At 57.7% G+C, this 17,068-nt stretch overlaps 1 protein-coding gene across 1 annotated transcript in view; it reads right to left on the minus strand.

The window, feature by feature from the left end:
* Nucleotides 1-3,653: 3,653 nt before the first annotated feature.
* LOC113480178 (disks large homolog 3-like) overlaps nucleotides 3,654-17,068 on the minus strand; it is a 49,883-nt gene continuing 36,468 nt past the window's right edge. Inside the window, exons 5-11 of the mRNA XM_026848800.1 lie at nucleotides 16,342-16,395; nucleotides 8,778-8,828; nucleotides 5,606-5,730; nucleotides 4,953-5,122; nucleotides 4,442-4,578; nucleotides 3,982-4,126; nucleotides 3,654-3,830 (exon numbers count right to left, since the gene is read on the minus strand). Of these exons, the coding sequence (XP_026704601.1) occupies nucleotides 3,667-3,830; nucleotides 3,982-4,126; nucleotides 4,442-4,578; nucleotides 4,953-5,122; nucleotides 5,606-5,730; nucleotides 8,778-8,828; nucleotides 16,342-16,395 (846 nt within the window). The 3' untranslated portion in view covers nucleotides 3,654-3,666. The remainder of the gene's footprint in view (nucleotides 3,831-3,981; nucleotides 4,127-4,441; nucleotides 4,579-4,952; nucleotides 5,123-5,605; nucleotides 5,731-8,777; nucleotides 8,829-16,341; nucleotides 16,396-17,068) is intronic.

The raw sequence follows: 17,068 nt of genomic DNA on the forward strand, positions 1-17,068 counted from the left end.
GGCCAGCCCAGCTGCCCCCCCAGCTGCTGGCGACAGTCAGGGAATGAGCGGGGCTCAGGTGCCATGAGCAGAGCAGGGACCCAGGGGAATAAAGTTTGGCTGAGCAGACAGCATAAAGCCCTGCGGCCTGTCAGCATGCTCCCAGGCTACTCTTGCAAGAAAACATCTTTTTCAGCCCCCCAGGCCAGGCTGGAGCATCACTGCTGTCAGCTGGGTGGATGGGGGAAGGTTTCAGTGCTTTCATGGATGCAGGCATCAGGATTTACCTCCAGGGACATGTGCCAGCACCCCAGGAAAAGTCTCCCACCATCCTTTCCCGTGGAGGATTCCTGATGGTCTCAATGTCACTTAGCTCCAGGCAACCACCTTATAAGGAGCAATAGAGCAGGAGGGGGACAGACAGAAGTGCAGGATGCCTTGCAAAGAGGTTCTGGTGGGCTCCTGTCCTGCCCAGACCCTGGGCTCAGCACAGTCTGACCCTCCTGCCTCTCCCATCTGCTCCTCTCCCCATCCCCGTGACTCCCACCAGGCACGGCAGCATCCCAGTCCCCTACCTCTGGTCACACTTGCTCCTGTGGCCTCGCCACTGCCTGGAAGGGAACAGGGACGGCTGTCCCCCGTAGGACACGGACGACGACACATTGACGGTGAACATTGCGGCGTGGCAGGCTCTGCTAGCGGCGCCGGCCAGGAGGCGTGAGGGGCAGGAATGTTCTGAATGCTCTGCGCCACGGCCGCCCAGCGCTGCCTGTCTCTGCCTCTTGACGGCTGCAGGGCCGGTGGCTTCCCCGACCCACACACAGGGTTTTTTATGGAAGCACTGAAAGGACACAGCCTTTCCTCTGCTAGACCCTACAGACTTAACTCCTTCCTGCCCCTGCAGGCATGGACAGAACAGCCCCGAGTGGGGGGAGCACCCAAGTGAGGGCAAATTCGCCACCATTTCCCCATCCCTGCAGCTCCACACACACCATGCATCGCCACAGGCCCTTGCCTTCAAATGCAGAGGTACAGCAGAGCTGTAACTCCAGCTATGCATTTCTGATGGGGCAGAGGCTGAATCTACCTTGCGACCTTCGAAAAAAACTGCTTTATTTTTATGGCCTTTGGATGTGTTCAGCTTCTGAGCTAAGTGGGACTCAGGGCTCAGCTGGACCACAGTTTGGGGCTGGGATGCGCCAGGACCAGACGGAGACCGGGTAAACACCATGGGAACGCCACTATGGTCAAAAAAGGCTTGACCCCATCTCCTCAGGATGCCACCAATGCTTGGCTCAGCAGCGGTTGTGAGGTGGCAGGGAGGGCTGCAGCCATCAGTGCCTCTGCAGCAAAGCTGTGCCTGGGGCTAGAGCTCTCCCAGGATAAGAAATAGGTCAGATTTCTGGGTCTGCAAACCCTGCCTCCAACCAGCTGATGAACTAGCTTTGCCCCTTTCATTTTGCCGCTGCCCAAGCCGAGTGCAGGAACCACCACACCAGCTTGGCCTGGGGGGGAAGCATCTCCAGCATCGATGAGGACCAGACGGTTTGGTGGAAGGTAGAACAACACAACAGGAACAAGGAGAGAAAATGAAGCCCCACACAAGTACATCTCAGGTCTTAGTCATGACATGCACTCTCCACTTCCATCCCCATCCCGGGAGGCAGGGCACTGATCCTGCAGGCAGATCCCACACTGGATGTTGCAGTGTTAACACTGGGACCTCAGCACAGAGCAACTGCGGGGATCCTGTGGGGCTGTGCTGGGTCTGGGTTGCTGTGGTGGAGCTCACTGAAAAACAGATGTTCTGGTTCCCATTCCTGGGTGCTGCAGGACACAAGGATCACTGGAGCCATGTCCATGTCTGCCGCAGCACTTGTGCCTGCCAGGACCTCTGCTCTTCCTGGGGAATGCCTGGCAGGAGCCTCCTAGGAGACAGCTGGTTTTTCAGAGGAGTCGCTGCCTTTCTCCACACGAGTGAGATGCATTTGGCCCATGCTGGTCCCAGTGCGCAATCTTGGTGACGCATGAGCTAACAGACCCGCGGTGGCGATGAAGCTGTCCTGGTGGAGGGATTGGTGATGCACATGAGGTTTTCAGCGCTGCCCTGGCCTGGATGAGGGAGGTGCTGAGCCCATGGCAGGCTGCGGGTCTGGCGGGGAGCAGGGGGCTGTGGCTGGGGACAGTGGCCCGGCGGTGTCAGCCTGTCTGCAGCAGGGCCCTCCGCAAGGCAGCACCATCCTCTAGTGGCCACCAGCACGTGCTGCATCGGGGCCACTGCCGAGCCATCGCCAGGCCTTCGCCACCGGGCTGTGTCCAGCCCGGGCTGGGCTGCTCTCTCCGCTCTCTGGCCCACAAATAAGGACGTTGGTGGGTGAAGGAAGGGACACGCTGGTAGGACTGGCAAGAGAAAGATGGTGCATTTTCCAAGTGCTGTGATGCAGCGTAATGGCAAGAAGCACTGCTCCTGCATGTGGCATCATCCACCAGTGCCCTGAGAGCACAAGACTTGCTACACCCAATGAGGTCGCAGTTCTGGGAACAGGCTGGTGCCAGGAGCAGGTGGGAGAGATGGGGTGTGGGCAGAGGCTGGTGTCGTACAGGTCACGGCGTGCAGAGGCACCCAGCTGCAGCCGAGCACCAAGAAGTGAGAAATCCCCGTGGTGAAGGTGAGTGCAGGCACTCCTGGGGGACAGCGGACCTGATGCTGGATGGCAAGTCAGGGTCTCTCGCTCTGGCATCAGCCAGCATCCTGAATGGGACAATCCCAGCCGAGGCTGAGGCATCTTCCGCTGCAAATGCAACCCTGAAACTAGCCTGCAACCTTGCTCCTAACCACAGATCCAGCTCTAAGCCTAACTCAAGAGTCGGTCCTAGGAATACAGCCTGAGCCCTACAGCCCTGGCCCTGGAGATACCAAACCAAGAGTAGGCTCAGCACTGGCCACAAGGCTGTTGCAAGCAAAAGGAAAGCTGTGAGTCCAGGCAAGCAGAGCAGGACCAGCCAGATCTCGCTCTCCCATCCTCAGCATGAGACTTTGGAGAAGTTTTACACTGCATTTAGGCTCAGAGCAATGTCTCCTTTGTGCTCCTCTTTATTTCCTGGGTTCAGGAAACAAATCTGCTTGTGCAGGTAAATGACGCTAGTGGGGAAAACGGGGCCATGCCAGGGCTGTGCAGGCTGTCAAGCCCAGGGCTGGCCACTGGTCAGAGAGCACCTGGCGCAGGTGAATGCCAGGCAAGGCTCCAAGAGGAGAAGCCCTACTTGTACTCAGACCAGTGACCTCCCCAGCCCCTCACACCCAACACAGCTCTTCTCAGGGACAGCCAGCTCACAGCCTGGAAGCTGCTGGCACCGGACGGCGGTGTCAGGGCAGGGAACACCTTGTATTCCAGGGATTGTAAAACAAGTAGGAAAAAGAAGCTGAAATGCAGAAGTGTAAGGCTTGGGGAGAAGCAGGAGGGGAACAAGGAAGGGAGGATGCAACAAGCCAGGGAGTGACAGAGCAGGGATGATCATGGTGGGGGTTAGCATGGAGCTCACTGCGAAGCCCCCAAGCTTTGCACCATGTATCCACAAACGGACTTTTGGCCGAGGCTCTGCACTGGCAGCAGGGATAAGGTCAAGCAGCCAGGGAGGGAAAGAGAGGGAGAAGGAGCAGGGAATAGGGATGCTTATGCCTGGTACTCACCTGGTGAAGTCATCGTCCCCGATCATGTGCCGAGGGATGGGTGAGTACCGGGATGGAGTCACCTGGGGAGGGACTGGGTAGGCAGGCTTGTTCTCAACGCTGCCCAGGTAGCCCAAACTGGAGTTATGGCTTATGTGGTTGTCAGCCAAGGCTGAGAAGGCTGCAGGGGAGGAGAAGGACATCAGGAGCAGAAATCCATCCGTACCGCAGACATGGAGACCAGCCCAGCACTGCCCGCTGCCCAGCACGCTCTGTCCCCCCCAGCTCTGCGGTGCCCCGGCTGCCGCACCAGCGGCTGGAGGCGTACGTACTGCTGGCGTAGTCGGGGGGCGCGTACATGTCGTTGAGGTGGATGTTGCCGGGCTTGGCCACTTTCAGGTACACCATGTCAGAGGTGTTCTTCAGGGCGGCCACTGCCTCCTCGTGCCGCACGTCCTGCAGGTTCGTGTTATTCACCTGCCAGAGGGAAGGGGCTGGGTGACACGGCTGCAGGCATGAGGGCAGGAGCCAAAGCATCCCTGCAGGAGCAGAGTGGTTTTCCAGGGAGTAGGTGTTGCAGTAGCTTCGGAGACAGTCCCATCTCCATGGGTTTGGCCTCTGGCCCTCCTATCTGCAGCCAGTGCTGCGCCTGCCCTTCCCACAGCCCCGTCCCGGTGGGGACCCCAGGGAAGGGGCATGGGGCTGTTGGAGTGAGGGGTGCTGGGGTTCAGGATCGGCACGGCAGACACTGCCTAGCTTTTCCTCGCGACCGCCTGTGGGCATGGGGCTTACTGCGAGCAGCCGGTCCCCGATCTGCAGGCGTCCGTCCTTCTGGGCAGCACCTCCCTCGATGATCTTGGTGATGTAGATGCTGTTGTCCCCAGGGATGTGCTGGTTCCCGATGCCCCCTGCGATGCTGAACCCCAGGCCTGAGGGGGAGTGAGACGGCAGGTGAGGGGTGAGGGACAGACGGATGACGGCAGGCTGACACCACAGCCTCTCTGCCTCACCAGGTTTCCCACCCTGCCCCAAACCCAGCAGGCAATACACCACCCCATTGCTGTGAGGGAACAGCCCAGCCACTGTGCACTGACCGTGGGGCTGTCCCACACCCCGTGCCCCATAGCATCCCGTGCTGCTGTGCCCCCCTGCGGCATCTTGCACCGTGGCAGTGTCACTTTGCATCCCACAGCCCCCACCATGCTGCCTCACACCCCATGGCATACCACCCCGAGGGGCCACCCCACATTGTCCCGTGGGGCAGTGGGGCACCCTGGTCCTGCAAGCAGAGTGAGGGGTTCACCTTTGGGGCCCTTCATCAGGTTGACCTCCATGATGGTCTCTGGCGGGGGCTGCCGGCGGCGCACCACAAGCCGCACCACGGGGCCCGCTTCCTTCAGGGCCTCCACAGCTTTGCTGTGCACCACCTCGGAGACGTCCACGTCGTTCACCCGTAGCACGCAGTCGTTCACCCTGAGGGCACAGGGTGGCCCTGAGCTCCCCTGGGGAACTGCCAGCCTGTGCCACCCTCCTCTGGACACCTCTGCCACCCTCCTTTGGCTGCGTAGACCCTTGTGTGAAGGAGAGCTGGTCAAGCTGGCCAGATCCTGCCCTGCTGGGGTGAGAGTGGGGTCCCTCACGAAGGGGGAGGCAGCAGGACTGGTCCCTACGGTGCAACCCTGGTGGAGATGGGAGATAAGGGGAAAGGCTGGATCCTGCTCTGGGCTGCAGGGGGAAGGCTGGGAGCCAGAGCCTGGCGCAGGGAAGGGTGGAGGGGTGGCTGCGGACCCGAGGCTGGTGACAGGGGATCACAGGCATCCCTGCACTGAGGGGACTTGGCTATGGGGAAGGGACCAGGAAGAGTGCTGGGGACCATGGCAGGGGAGGGGGACAGGAGCTGCCTAGAGGGTCCCTGGGGAGAACCCTGATGGGACTGCTCCCTGGCCCTGTACTCACCCTAGACGGCCATCCATGGCTGCCGCTCCCCCGGGGATGATTTTGGTGATGAAGATACCCGGGTCATCTGGAATGTGGGGGTTGTCAATTCCTCCTGCTATGCTGAAGCCAAGGCCGGAGTTACCCTGCGGGAAATCAAACACTGCGTCTTTCCCCCGCGGGCAATCGCTTGCTGCTGGCTCTCCTGAAGCGCTTCCCCACCAGCCACGGCTGCCCGGGGTGTGGGAGCCCTTACAGCATCTGTTGCGCCCCAGGATGCCTGGCTCAGGGGGCAGAGGGATGCTTGGCCAGAGGGGAGGCCGGCACTCATCAGCCAAGGCGCTCGGTGCAGCAGCGCGGAGCACTGAACAGATGGAGTGGGAGAGTGGGAGCCGCCGAGGACCTCCCTCACCACCGCGTCTCCGCTGAGAGACTCTGAGGCAGGCAGCGAGCTGGGGGAATAGGGGGTGGTCCTTGGCGGAGAAAAACCTCCCCTTGCTGGCTGCTCCCCAGGAGGAGACACCGATGCTGCAGCCTGCACGGAGCAGCGGGGCTTGTACTAGTCACCAGCATCCCACCCCTGCACCCTGGGATGCAGCCCCAGCAAGGAGCCAACTCGGGGACCAGCAGTGCTGATGTCAAAATATGCAGGACTGGGTGGAGGAGGCTGTCAGGATGGAGCAGGGTCTCCAGTTCTGCCTCCTCTTCCTCCTGGACATGCCCGGAGCATCACTTGAGCTTTTTTCTGCTGAAGTCTGGCCGGGGAGAATACAGGGGCCATGCTGTATCTCCAGCCCCATCCCAGCAGCATCCCAGGATGACTGGCCGTGGCCCTGTGCTGCCTCTCCCGCTTGCAGGATCTCCTGCAATTAGTGACACACTCACAGGCGCTGCTTCCAGATCCATGCTTGATGCAAGTGGACAATTCCTGCTTTTTCTGCTCCACTTTGAAAATCAGATGGCTCCTCACCTTGTTTTCTCAAGCGGAAGAGCTGACACTTAGTCACATCCTATCATGCCACCTCTTTCATACACCAACAGGCTTGGGCCAAGTGCTCTCCTGGCTGCTCACAGCCCCAGTGCTCAGCGTTAGGTGATGGGGAGCTCTGCCCTGAGCCACACTGGAGCTCAGACTCCCCAGCATCACCTAGCACTGGCTGTGCCTCACACTTCTGCCCAGCAGCTTGGGCCCAGCATCAGCTCTTGTGGTGACACAGAGGTCCCCGCTATGACTTTATGCCACTCGTGACACAGCACATGGCATATCCAAGAGCCACCAATGCCTGGCACTGTGCAACACTCCCAGATGCTCTCCTGCCAGCTGGGATTTGGCCGGCATGTGACAAGGAGGCACTCAATGGCGAAAGGTCTGAGGCCGCTCTCCTTCCTCTAAGCTGGATGCAGGTTGCCCTGAGCCCAGCTCAAACTAGCTGCTTACTGTCACTGGAGACCCAGCCTGGCCCCAAGCAAGGCAGGTGAGACTGTGCAAAACGGTCTCCAGCCATTCGCTGTGCCGGTCTATGGAAAGGTGTGCTCTGACACTAGGTACAAAACCGGGACATTATCCAGGTATTTAATTTTATTTTGATAAACTTTGAAACGGATTTCAAAGGATTTCTTAGCTGTCATTGGGGCTGATGTAGATACGGGGGCAGCTCCTGTTGTGGACACATGTATGGTAGGTAAACCCAAAGCCACATCCCTCTGCAGATGGTATTTCCTCAGTTATTGCCCCTAAACCACTGCTGAATTTGCCCTTGTCTTTATAGGGACAAGGATTAACAACTGCGACAGACCAGCGATTTTAGGGTACACTGAGGTCACCTGTGGGAGTCAAACACCCCAGCAAGAGGACAGAGTCATCCACAGGCTCCAAGGTGCTTCTCCTGCAGTAAAATGGTGCTGTTGGATCCCACTGGGGACCAGGTGAAGAAGAAGGACTTGGGTATGGTCCATGCTGGCCCTGACTGCTAAGCACTGAAATTCCCTCACTGTTTCTCACTGCCTGAGAGTCCCACTGTCTGGGACTTTGAAATGGGGGGCAGCAATGAGTGATGCCTCTCTGTGTGACCCTGCCAGCTCCCCCCTGCTCCCGCTGGTGGATGAGGATGGCTGAAGAATCCCTGAAAACAAGGCTTTTGCCTCTAAATTGGGCCCGGAGTGAGAAGTGCTCAGCCCAAAAAGGAAGCATCCCCTGGGCTGGTTTCGTCAGGCACGCTGGGGAAGCGGTGGGTGAGGCGGCAGCCCCAGATAACCTTCCGTCCACCCACCTCTGTGATGCAGAGCCAAGGGGAGGAGGGAGATGACTAAAGGCAGAGAGGAACAGAATAACGAATGATGCGTCTTCCCCTGCGATGCCGGCCACGCGGCGAGGCTGAGCCACCCAGCGCGGCAGCGAGGAGGAGGCAAGGTGTGCCGTGGGGCGCCGTGCGCAACCTCCTGCCTCAGCCATCCCCACTCATCAGGGCTGTGCCCACCTCACAGAACAAACCTTGGGCCAGCTTCTCCTGCTCCCTCTCCATCCCTCCATCCCTGCCACTCCCTTGGGTGCCAGGGGCAAGCCCTCCCTTCCCTGCATGGTGACAGCTCATCCCTGGATACACCCCATCAATGGGGGCAGGTAATTTTAGCCACGGCTAGTGCCGTGCACGACATCAACTCTGTGTTGCCAATGGGCAAGAAAAAGCTCGAGCAGAAACTCCGCCTGCTGTGGCTGGGTTACTAGAAGACCTGTCCTTGCTGCTTAGCATCCCCGGGCTGTACCCCTGAGCGATGGGGACTCCCTGTGCCTGGCTGTGGGGTGTGCCTCCCGCACGCCTGCACGAGCAGAGCTTCCTGGCACCTCCATCTTCCGGCAAAGGCAGTGACAAAGAGCCTCCCCCTCTGGCTCCGCGCTGGTGGGCTTGTGGGGGCGAGGGTGTGAATGAGGGAGGTGAGGGAGAGGCCTTCCTCCCTCCCTTCTGGAAGGGTCTGCGGGGGTGGGGGCGAGCAGCAAGCCCACCTCTCCCCGTGCCAGGGGGCTGTGCAGGGAAGGCAAGAGCAACACCCCCAAAAGCCTCTGGAGAGAGCGGGAGTGGAGAGCAATCTCTCTCCATCAGCTGGCGCGGAGATGCGGGGGTGCCGGCTGCGCCAGTGGGAGGGCGAGTGGGAGGAGGCAGCAAAGGCTGTTGGCGGGTGAGTAAAGAGCACTTACCCTTTCCAAGACGATCTCCTCGTATTTGAACATCCCATCGCTGCCATTCACCTGGGGAGAGGGAGACAGCGTGTTATGGCTCTGTGCCGGTCAAGGGGGATTTGCTTTTCCCCTCTGATAGCTGAATATTGAGAATCCAACCTAAAAGCTGCACCATCACTGCTGAAAAATCCTTAAACACAATCGCTCAAGCCTGCCCTGGAATTAAACCGTGTGCTGCTTTTCTTTCTGGGCATGAGCCAAAGCCCACTGACTTTAATGCACTTCAGCGCAAAGCCTTTATTCTCCCAGCTCATTTCTTGAGCCATGAAAAGGAACACAACCAAAGGCACAAAAAGAAATAACGTCTTTGTTCCACAGCATGTAATTAACCTCGGGAATTCACTGCTGCAGGAAGGAAAGAAAGGGGGCTGGTCTATTTAAAGGAAAAAAAAATCATGTCTGTACATAATAACATAATAAACACCTTTAGCAGCTTATATCTTTTAAATCTTTTAGTAGCATGACTGTGTTAACAGGGAATTCAGAATAATTTATGCTACCAAATTAGCTGGGTGCAAAGGAAACGAGGTGTAAGTGTGGGGCACAGTAAGAGGATAAAATATTGTGATGCCCTTGTATAAAAAAAATGGTGTAGCCTTTCTCAGTGCTGTACACCATACTGATCCCCACCCTTAAAAGTCTCCCATGCCCGGAGCATCAAAGCAGGACTCTGGGAAATGTAATGGCTTGAAACACAAGGGATGCAACTGTGGGCTCTAAAATAGAAATGGTAAATGTACAGGTCAAAAACTTCCATTTTCCCCAAAAGAAGCAGTGCACAGGAAAATAAGGTGGCAGCTTCACTCCAGGTCAACAGGATCAGGCCATAAACAGCTGCCGAGATCTAAAATTTAGCAAGATTTGCAAAGCAATTGTCTATTGGAACATCCAGAGTTGGTACACTCAATGGCAACCGTTTTGGAGGGGACTGGACTCAACCTCACCATTTGAGTCACTCAGAAACAAGGGAGAGGATGCAGGCAAGTCAGCACAGCACGGCAGAGGCGGCGGGACCCAGGGCTCAGCAGGCAAATGCCTCTCCCATCATGCAGCCCTGCTTCTGCCTGTGGGCCCTGGACAATGTGCAGGGTTTCTCACGTGGATTTTACATCCACCATTAATGGACGGCTTGTAGACTGTATGGAGCCACTTTCTGTACGTGCTCAGTATCCCAGACAGGAGCTGCTGTGGCTTTGTTTGGACACAGGTCCCCTCATCAGGCACCGGCACACTGGTTGTGTCCTGCTTGCCCAGCTCCCTGCTATCCACCCCCATGGAGGCACAGCCCAGCCATCCTCCAAAATCCCCCAGTGCTGGGTCGTTAGATGGAGGGGTCAGCAAACATCATTTATGCCATCATCTGACACCATGGAAGGAAACTCAGCGAGGTGACTGTGAGGCCCTATTTATAGGTAGGAAGAGGAAACAGGAGTTTTTCTAGGTGGGAATAATCACATGCCCACTTGGAAGAGCTGTTCTACATGCCAGGATCTGGGATGGGGCTGTGCTACCTGTGACACACACCCCCTCCATCCCCTGCCTGGTTCAGCCCTGGTGAGGCTAAAGCAATCCCACACCCTGTTGTGGGTACCACGCTTCGAGAAGGATGAGGCTGGAGAGAGTCCGGAGTGGAGAGATGGGATGGAGGCTCCAGGAACACGGGCTGAGAAGTTTGTCCCTCCTCAGATGTGCTCCATGCCTGGTGCCTCCCAGCCACAGGAAGATTTCGGGGCACAGTTCAGTGTTGGAACATCCAGGTGCTCCAATATGAGGATGGTCTGGTCCTCCCAGCACATTGGGAAAGGCTTTGGTCAGGTCTTGAACAGGACCCCTCTGCAGAAAAGCACCAGGAGCAGTGGGATTAACCCACAGCAGGATCCTCGACAGCCTTGGAGGGACAGGGTCACGTGGCTGGTGCCACCTCCTGCCACAGCACTGCCCTGGGCCGTGCTCCCACAGGCAGGGGCACATCGTTTCCCTCGTCACAGGCTCCCCCTCTGCCATGGGTTGCCTTTCCCTCCTTGCATCCTATCGTACTGACTAATTTTGAGTGGAGCCGGCTCGCTGGCCCATGCCGCCCTCACAGCCTCCCTCGCCACAGCCTCCAGGCTCATCTCGTCTCCGCAGTTGGTAGCCCAGTGCGTGGGGCGCAGCGTTGCCTCTCCCCAGCTTTCCAGCAACTTGGATTCCTGGCACCCTTCACTACTACACACATTGTCCTCTCTGCTTTGGCATTCAACACAGTTGCCACACAGCCAGCCATATGCACACCCACGGCCGCAGAGGAACAGCACATACATACCTACAGGATGGGGATGTGCAGAAAACTTTGACAATCTGTGAGCCGCGGAGAGAGCCAGCAGCACGCGAGCCCCGCCAAGCGAGCGGCCGCTGCCGGCAAGCGCCTGGGGCACAGAGACACCCCAGCATGCAACCCCATCAGGCCCCCTGCTGCCAGGCAGGTGAGTTTGGGGTATCCCCACTCCCCAAATCTCGAGGCTGCCAATGCTGAGCAGCGTTTTGCATCGCTCTCTGAAAGCAAGAGGTGTCAGTGCTCGCCCGGCATGGCACGTGCTGGGAGCAGCCTGCTCTGGCTGGGCATGCTGGGGTCAGCCAGGCCTGACCATGAAGTTTTAGCTCTGATCATGTTTCCAAAATCCATGCAACAAAACGCCAGTTAATTGCATAAGGAAGCCAAATGGAGAACTTAATATATACCATGTAACCAAGGGAACGAACCAACAAAGCAAACGTTCCAGCATCGGAAAACTGAATACCAGTCACTCGCTGACGGCAAAACCTCCCCACGGCACCCACTAGAGCCACCGTGACCCGGCTCTACCGTAGGCTGTTCCCCCTCTCCTTCGTCAGTGCCCTGTGCTCCTCCCCAGCTCCTGTTTGGGGCTGTCTCAGTGCTACGGGCTTGGTGGGGAAATGCCCAGCTCCATCACCCCTGGGCAGGGAGAGTACACCCCACCCTGCTCCCGCCTCCCCATGTAACGCCTGCAGAGCTGACGGGGGTGTTGGGGGCTAATTAGCTGTTCCCAGCGTATCACGATCCTAACACTGTCTGATTTCTCATGGAAAAGAGTAAGGGTATTTTTTTCCAAGCCCTTCCCACGCAGCAAGCCCACCTCAGGGCTCAGGAAGAGGCCCCCTTTGCTGGCCTTCGCTTCCCTTTTGTGTTTTGAGCAGCAGGGAAATAGTTAGCGATGATGACATTTAAATCATCAACAGAAGGCTGCAGAGTTAACACTCATTTGATAAACAGAAGAGCACACACCTTCCAGAGCTACTGCAAGCTGTCTGCAGGCTCTGCTGGCCAACACCGCACCAGCGCACGTGGAATGCGCTTTGCAATTTGCTAGAGAGTCAGGATTTGGTTGTGTGGGTTTTTTTTAAATAAAAAAGGAGGACAAATTTAGAAGACTAGGACGGGGTTCCTCAATCCCAACCCAAATAGCCCACCAGGCTGCAAGAAGAAATAACCTGCAGGAAGGATAATGCTGCCCACAGCCACTTTTAAAGCAGGATCTAGCCCAGATCTTGTGTTAGGACACGATGGGGAGAGGCACCAGGACCTGGTAGTGGAGCAGCCGTGTACCGACATAAGGAAGAGAGTCTGAAGGCTGGAGGGTCAGGCCTCGGTGGTGCCAGCTGGACCTGGGACTGAAGGGTACCAGCAAGGGGAAAGGAGAGCAGCCCCATGCCGGGGCAGCGGGTGCAACGGGCACCTCCCCGCTGGCACAGGCGGCAGTGCTGGCGAGGGAGAGCTCTCGCTGCCCGCACATGGCAGGGGGCCCAGAGAAAATAGGTCAAGAGCTCCCTCCCTTCACCTCCCTGCATCCTCAGCACCGAGACCTACCAGCTCACTTCCAGCTAACCCCTGGCCTCAACCCCCCTGTATGTGTTGCCCACAGTGTTGGCCTTGTGTACAGAGTAAATAAACACAGTATTTCTGGTCAGCTTTTTGCCAGAGGGCCATGGGGACAAGCCTGCTGAGCTCGGGCAGAAGGAAGGGGTTTGAAGCCTGACAGCCCCAGCACACAGCTGGGAGGGCTCCACAGTCACGCTATCTGTGGGAACCAGAGCAGGATGTGCCACTGCCAGCGCTTGGGACCAAAGTGTCAGGGTGGCAGTTCTGATTTTTTCTGTTTTTCAAGCTTACAAGCAAGTTTTGCCCTGCTCAAAGGCACTGGACCGTGGTGGCCATCTCTGCTGCTCCCCACCCTGCAGCAACAGTAGCTGGGGACCCTGGCAGCAGAGTCAGCACTGCACAAGGAGGTTGCCTCTGTGCTCACCAGTGGTAGAGCCTGGGGGTCCTGTGGCATTTGCTGGCCAGGATCAGATCTGGGAAGCACTTGGCTTCCTCAGACCTGGCTTTTAGATACGGAGGAGGTTGTGGCACCTTGCTGCTGGGTGGTGGGGCACCAAAGGAGGACTCCAAGGACCCAGGCTATGAAACCTTCAACTCCACCAGAGCTTTGGAGTGACCTTCCCCGCTCACTTTGGGACTGCCTGGCAGCAGGTGCCATGCACCCTGGGCAGCCAGGAGTTATTTCAGCTTCAGAGAGGCAGCTCTGAAACACAGAGACCCTGTCCACCACGGGAACTGTGCTTCTGATGCTCCATCTCCCTGCTATGGACCTGCTGAGCAAAACACACCAAGGGGTGAAACTGTAAGCCTGGCATGGGTGATCCCCCCTGGCACCTGTCTTTACCCTTCGAGGGGTGCTTTTAATACAGCAGGAATTTTGTAAGGATTTATTTGGCTTTTTACACCCCGGGGGTGCTGGGCTCTGCACAAGCTGTAGGCACCAGAGCTGAGCCCCAGCCCTGGTGGTGTGTGGGACCTGGTGCTGCAGCTTGTACCTTACGGTGTTGCTGGTGCCACGTGCTCTTGGGGATGGAGGTGGGTGGACAGAGAGATTGAAATGTGGAGCAGACTTCTTGATAAACAGCCGGGGCCAAATTCAGCCCAGCAGCTAGTCCGATGTAATCAATGGAGCTAGAACAGGAAGGAACTAGACTACATCCATCTGTTTATCATTAAGGAAAGCATTGAATAGTTAAGTAATTAAAGACTGGAAGATGTGACTTTAACCCTTCCAAATACATACTGTACCAACAGGCTTCAGCTTCTGGGTTTGTAAAAAACCATGCTTCCAGATTTGCCATTTTGGTGTGCTTTTCTGCAGTAAGCCCCTGGTGTGGCTCCTTTGTTGACCTAGAAACTGCCAAACAGGAGGTTTTGGGGTGTGTTTTCCCTAGAGCCTGAGGAGCCTGGCACCCCAGAGAAGGCAAGGATGGAGCAAAGTTTATTTCTGTACTAGTATGACACGAAGTAGAAAGCAAGAGGGTTTCTAGGCTGGAGATTGAGAGGAATCCAAGCGAGGTGTCTCCCCTGCCCTGGGCACGGGCTCCTCTGGGCACTCTGCAGGCAGCACACACCTGGGCACAGGGCTGATGGCCCCTGCTCCAACCAGCAGACAACAGCCAGAACCTGCCCCTTCCTTCTGACACCACAGAGCAGTTCCCCCCCAACATGTGCTGCTGGAGTTGGATGGATGGGGTAGGTGACTGCCAGCCCCAGGGTGATGCTGGCACCTGCCAGGGGTGCAGAGCACCCATCGAAATCCAGCCAAACCTACCCTGGGGGTTGCAGAGAGGCAGGTCCCATCCTGCACAGTAAGAGGGAGCTGTGGCCAAGGTGCAGGGAGAAGGGGTGGACGGGGATATGGAGCTAATGAGGCAGAGGGAGAGGGGTGGGGGCATATGGAATTAATGAGGCAGAGTAAGGGGAAGCAGCCAGGAGGGCAGGAAAGCAGAGTGCACTGCAGTGGGAGGAGGGAGCTGCTGGCCTCACGGGTGGGCTCCCTGCTGCTGGCTTCTTGCAGGGCTCGGGAGCCTGCCTGGGGCAACAGAGCCTGTCCTTGGCCCTTGGGTTCTCCTCCTGCCCTTGAGCACACAGGCAAGGAGGAGGGACTGACACGGCTGGAGCCTGGCGAAGGATGTGGCACTGGTGGCTGCAATGGCGAGCAGGAAATGTTCCTCCAAGGGAGGGAGGGTTCAAAACTGATGAGAAAGCAGACTTTCTATACAGGAATACCGCCCTGCCCTGCCCACAGCACACCCCTCACTCGCCTCAGTCCAACCTTGTGGTGTGGCCTTCCCCTCCAGGAAACATTACCCTTTTTCCAGTTCCCTGTAGAGCAGCACCAGCCTGGTGAGCACAGAGAGCAGACTGCAACAGGGCACTGCCCTGCAGCCGGGATGCCCAGCACGCTGCAAGAAGCCTGCAACCCCACAAACACCCTGCCATGCCATGCTTTTCGAGAAGGAAACCTTTGGGGACAGCAACTCTCTTCTGCCACGTTCATACAAGGCTGCTGGACCCAGGACCACCATGCTGAGAGGCACCATCGTCTTCCTCCCCAGTGCCAGGTGGCTTCAGTTCAGCACCTGAGGCATAATTAAACCACACAGCCTGGGTTGCAGAGGTCTCAGCTGGGCTTCCCTTTCTTTTTGTAGCCCTGCCCAACCAGCCCAACAGAGCTCTGATGCACACTGACCCCACCACTGAGATCTGCAGTTCTTTACAAGGAAGGTTCAACCACCAGAAGTCACCTGCAGCCCTTCACCACGACTCCAAACACAAACCAACCCCAGCTTTGAGTCCTGGTGCCACTTCATTAATGCGGAAGGCCGATGAAATTTGCTGCATCAGAATAAAACCAGGTGCAAAGCGCCCAGCCCTGGCAAGCTATCATTCAGCTCCCTTTGGGGGAAAAAAAAGGGGGAGCACCCCACGAGCACAGAGCCAATGCTGCACAGCAGGAATGATTCGCAAATGTTCTGGGAAGGGATGCAGCAGCACACAAACCCTCTCCGCAACAAACCGAGGAGGATTATCTTTATACTACGCCAAGAGTGCCAAATGCACTGTGGCTGCAAACACTCCCAGTCACCAAGCACTGCTCAGCTGCTGGCAGCCTTCACTGGGAGAGGAGCAGCATCTGATGGGTGCTACTGCCCTGAGGACCAGTGGGTGTGATGCCAGCGAGCACCTGGAGAGTCCTGCCACCCCCCTGCGTGGCCGGGGCTGCCAAAGGGGGCTGAGGCAGTGCAGGAAGGCAAGGGATGCCCCAGCAGACCCTCACAGCCACTCTGCATGGGAGGCTGAGGAAATGGCTGTGTGGGTAACCCTGACCGCAGCCAGCCCAGCTCCTCCTGCTCCTCTCACACCTGCTTACCCTGCAGTGTGGCTCTCTGAGTGCCTCCTGCCTTGTACCCTCCCTGTGCTGGAGTTCCCAGCATCGCTTGCTGCTGGCCGTGGCTCTGTGCAGCGTCACCCAGCCCCAGCAAGGTTTGGGGGTAGGACGTGTTGTGGGGACGTGGCACAGGTACCAGGCTCCTCTGCCACCTGGCCAGGGACTCCTTGGGCTGGAGGAGCCTTTCCTGCACTGCCAAGCAGGGAAAACACACTTGTTCAAAGGAAGCGAAACAAAACCAGGAGACTTACAGAGAGCCCTTGTTCCAGCGAGTCTGTGTTCACGATAATGGGAGCAGGGTTGGCCTGTGAGGAGACAAAAGTGGGATGTCACCGACCTGAGCGATGAAACCAGCCCTTCTCGGTGCACTACCTCTCCCCTGGCCATGCTACCACAGACCCTCCAGTCTGGGCAGAAGGGAGCAATTCAGGAAGGGCTCTGCTCTTGGCTGTGGTCCAGCTCTGGGACAGGAGCAGGGCCACAGCGTGGATCTGGGCATTGGTCTCCTCCTCAGACTTGGTGTGTTCCGAACAGCCCATGGCTTTGGCTGCTGGGAAGGAGACAGGGAAGGCTGGAAACTCTCCCAGCCTCAGGCCAGAATCCCACCAGCACCAAAATTTACTTGAGATCCATGTTACTGAGGGATTAGTAAAGAGGAGGAGGGGGGAAGGAAGTCCTTCTGAGGCAGCATGTACTGCCCGCAGATCAGCCCCGCGGCCTTCACGCACCTTCCAGCTGCTGCTGCTCCTAAGCAGGGAGCCACCGTGCCCTGGGGGCAGTGGCTGCGCCTGGCCCCTCACCCTCGTTACTCCTGGGGTAAAGCCGACAGCCTGGCTCACCGCCCCCCCGCATCCCCCCCCCGCCTTCTCTTGCATAAAGCCTCTCTCCGAGTCCCCCTCCTCCGGCAGGCCGTGCGGGGGCCACGGGCGCAGAGGGCAAGCGCCGGCAGGAGGGCAGGAGGAGGGGGGGCCTGTCTCT

Source organism: Athene cunicularia (assembly GCF_003259725.1).
Source record: "Athene cunicularia isolate RWA chromosome 4 unlocalized genomic scaffold, athCun1 chr4_part3, whole genome shotgun sequence".
Taxonomy (NCBI): Eukaryota; Metazoa; Chordata; class Aves; order Strigiformes; family Strigidae; genus Athene; species Athene cunicularia.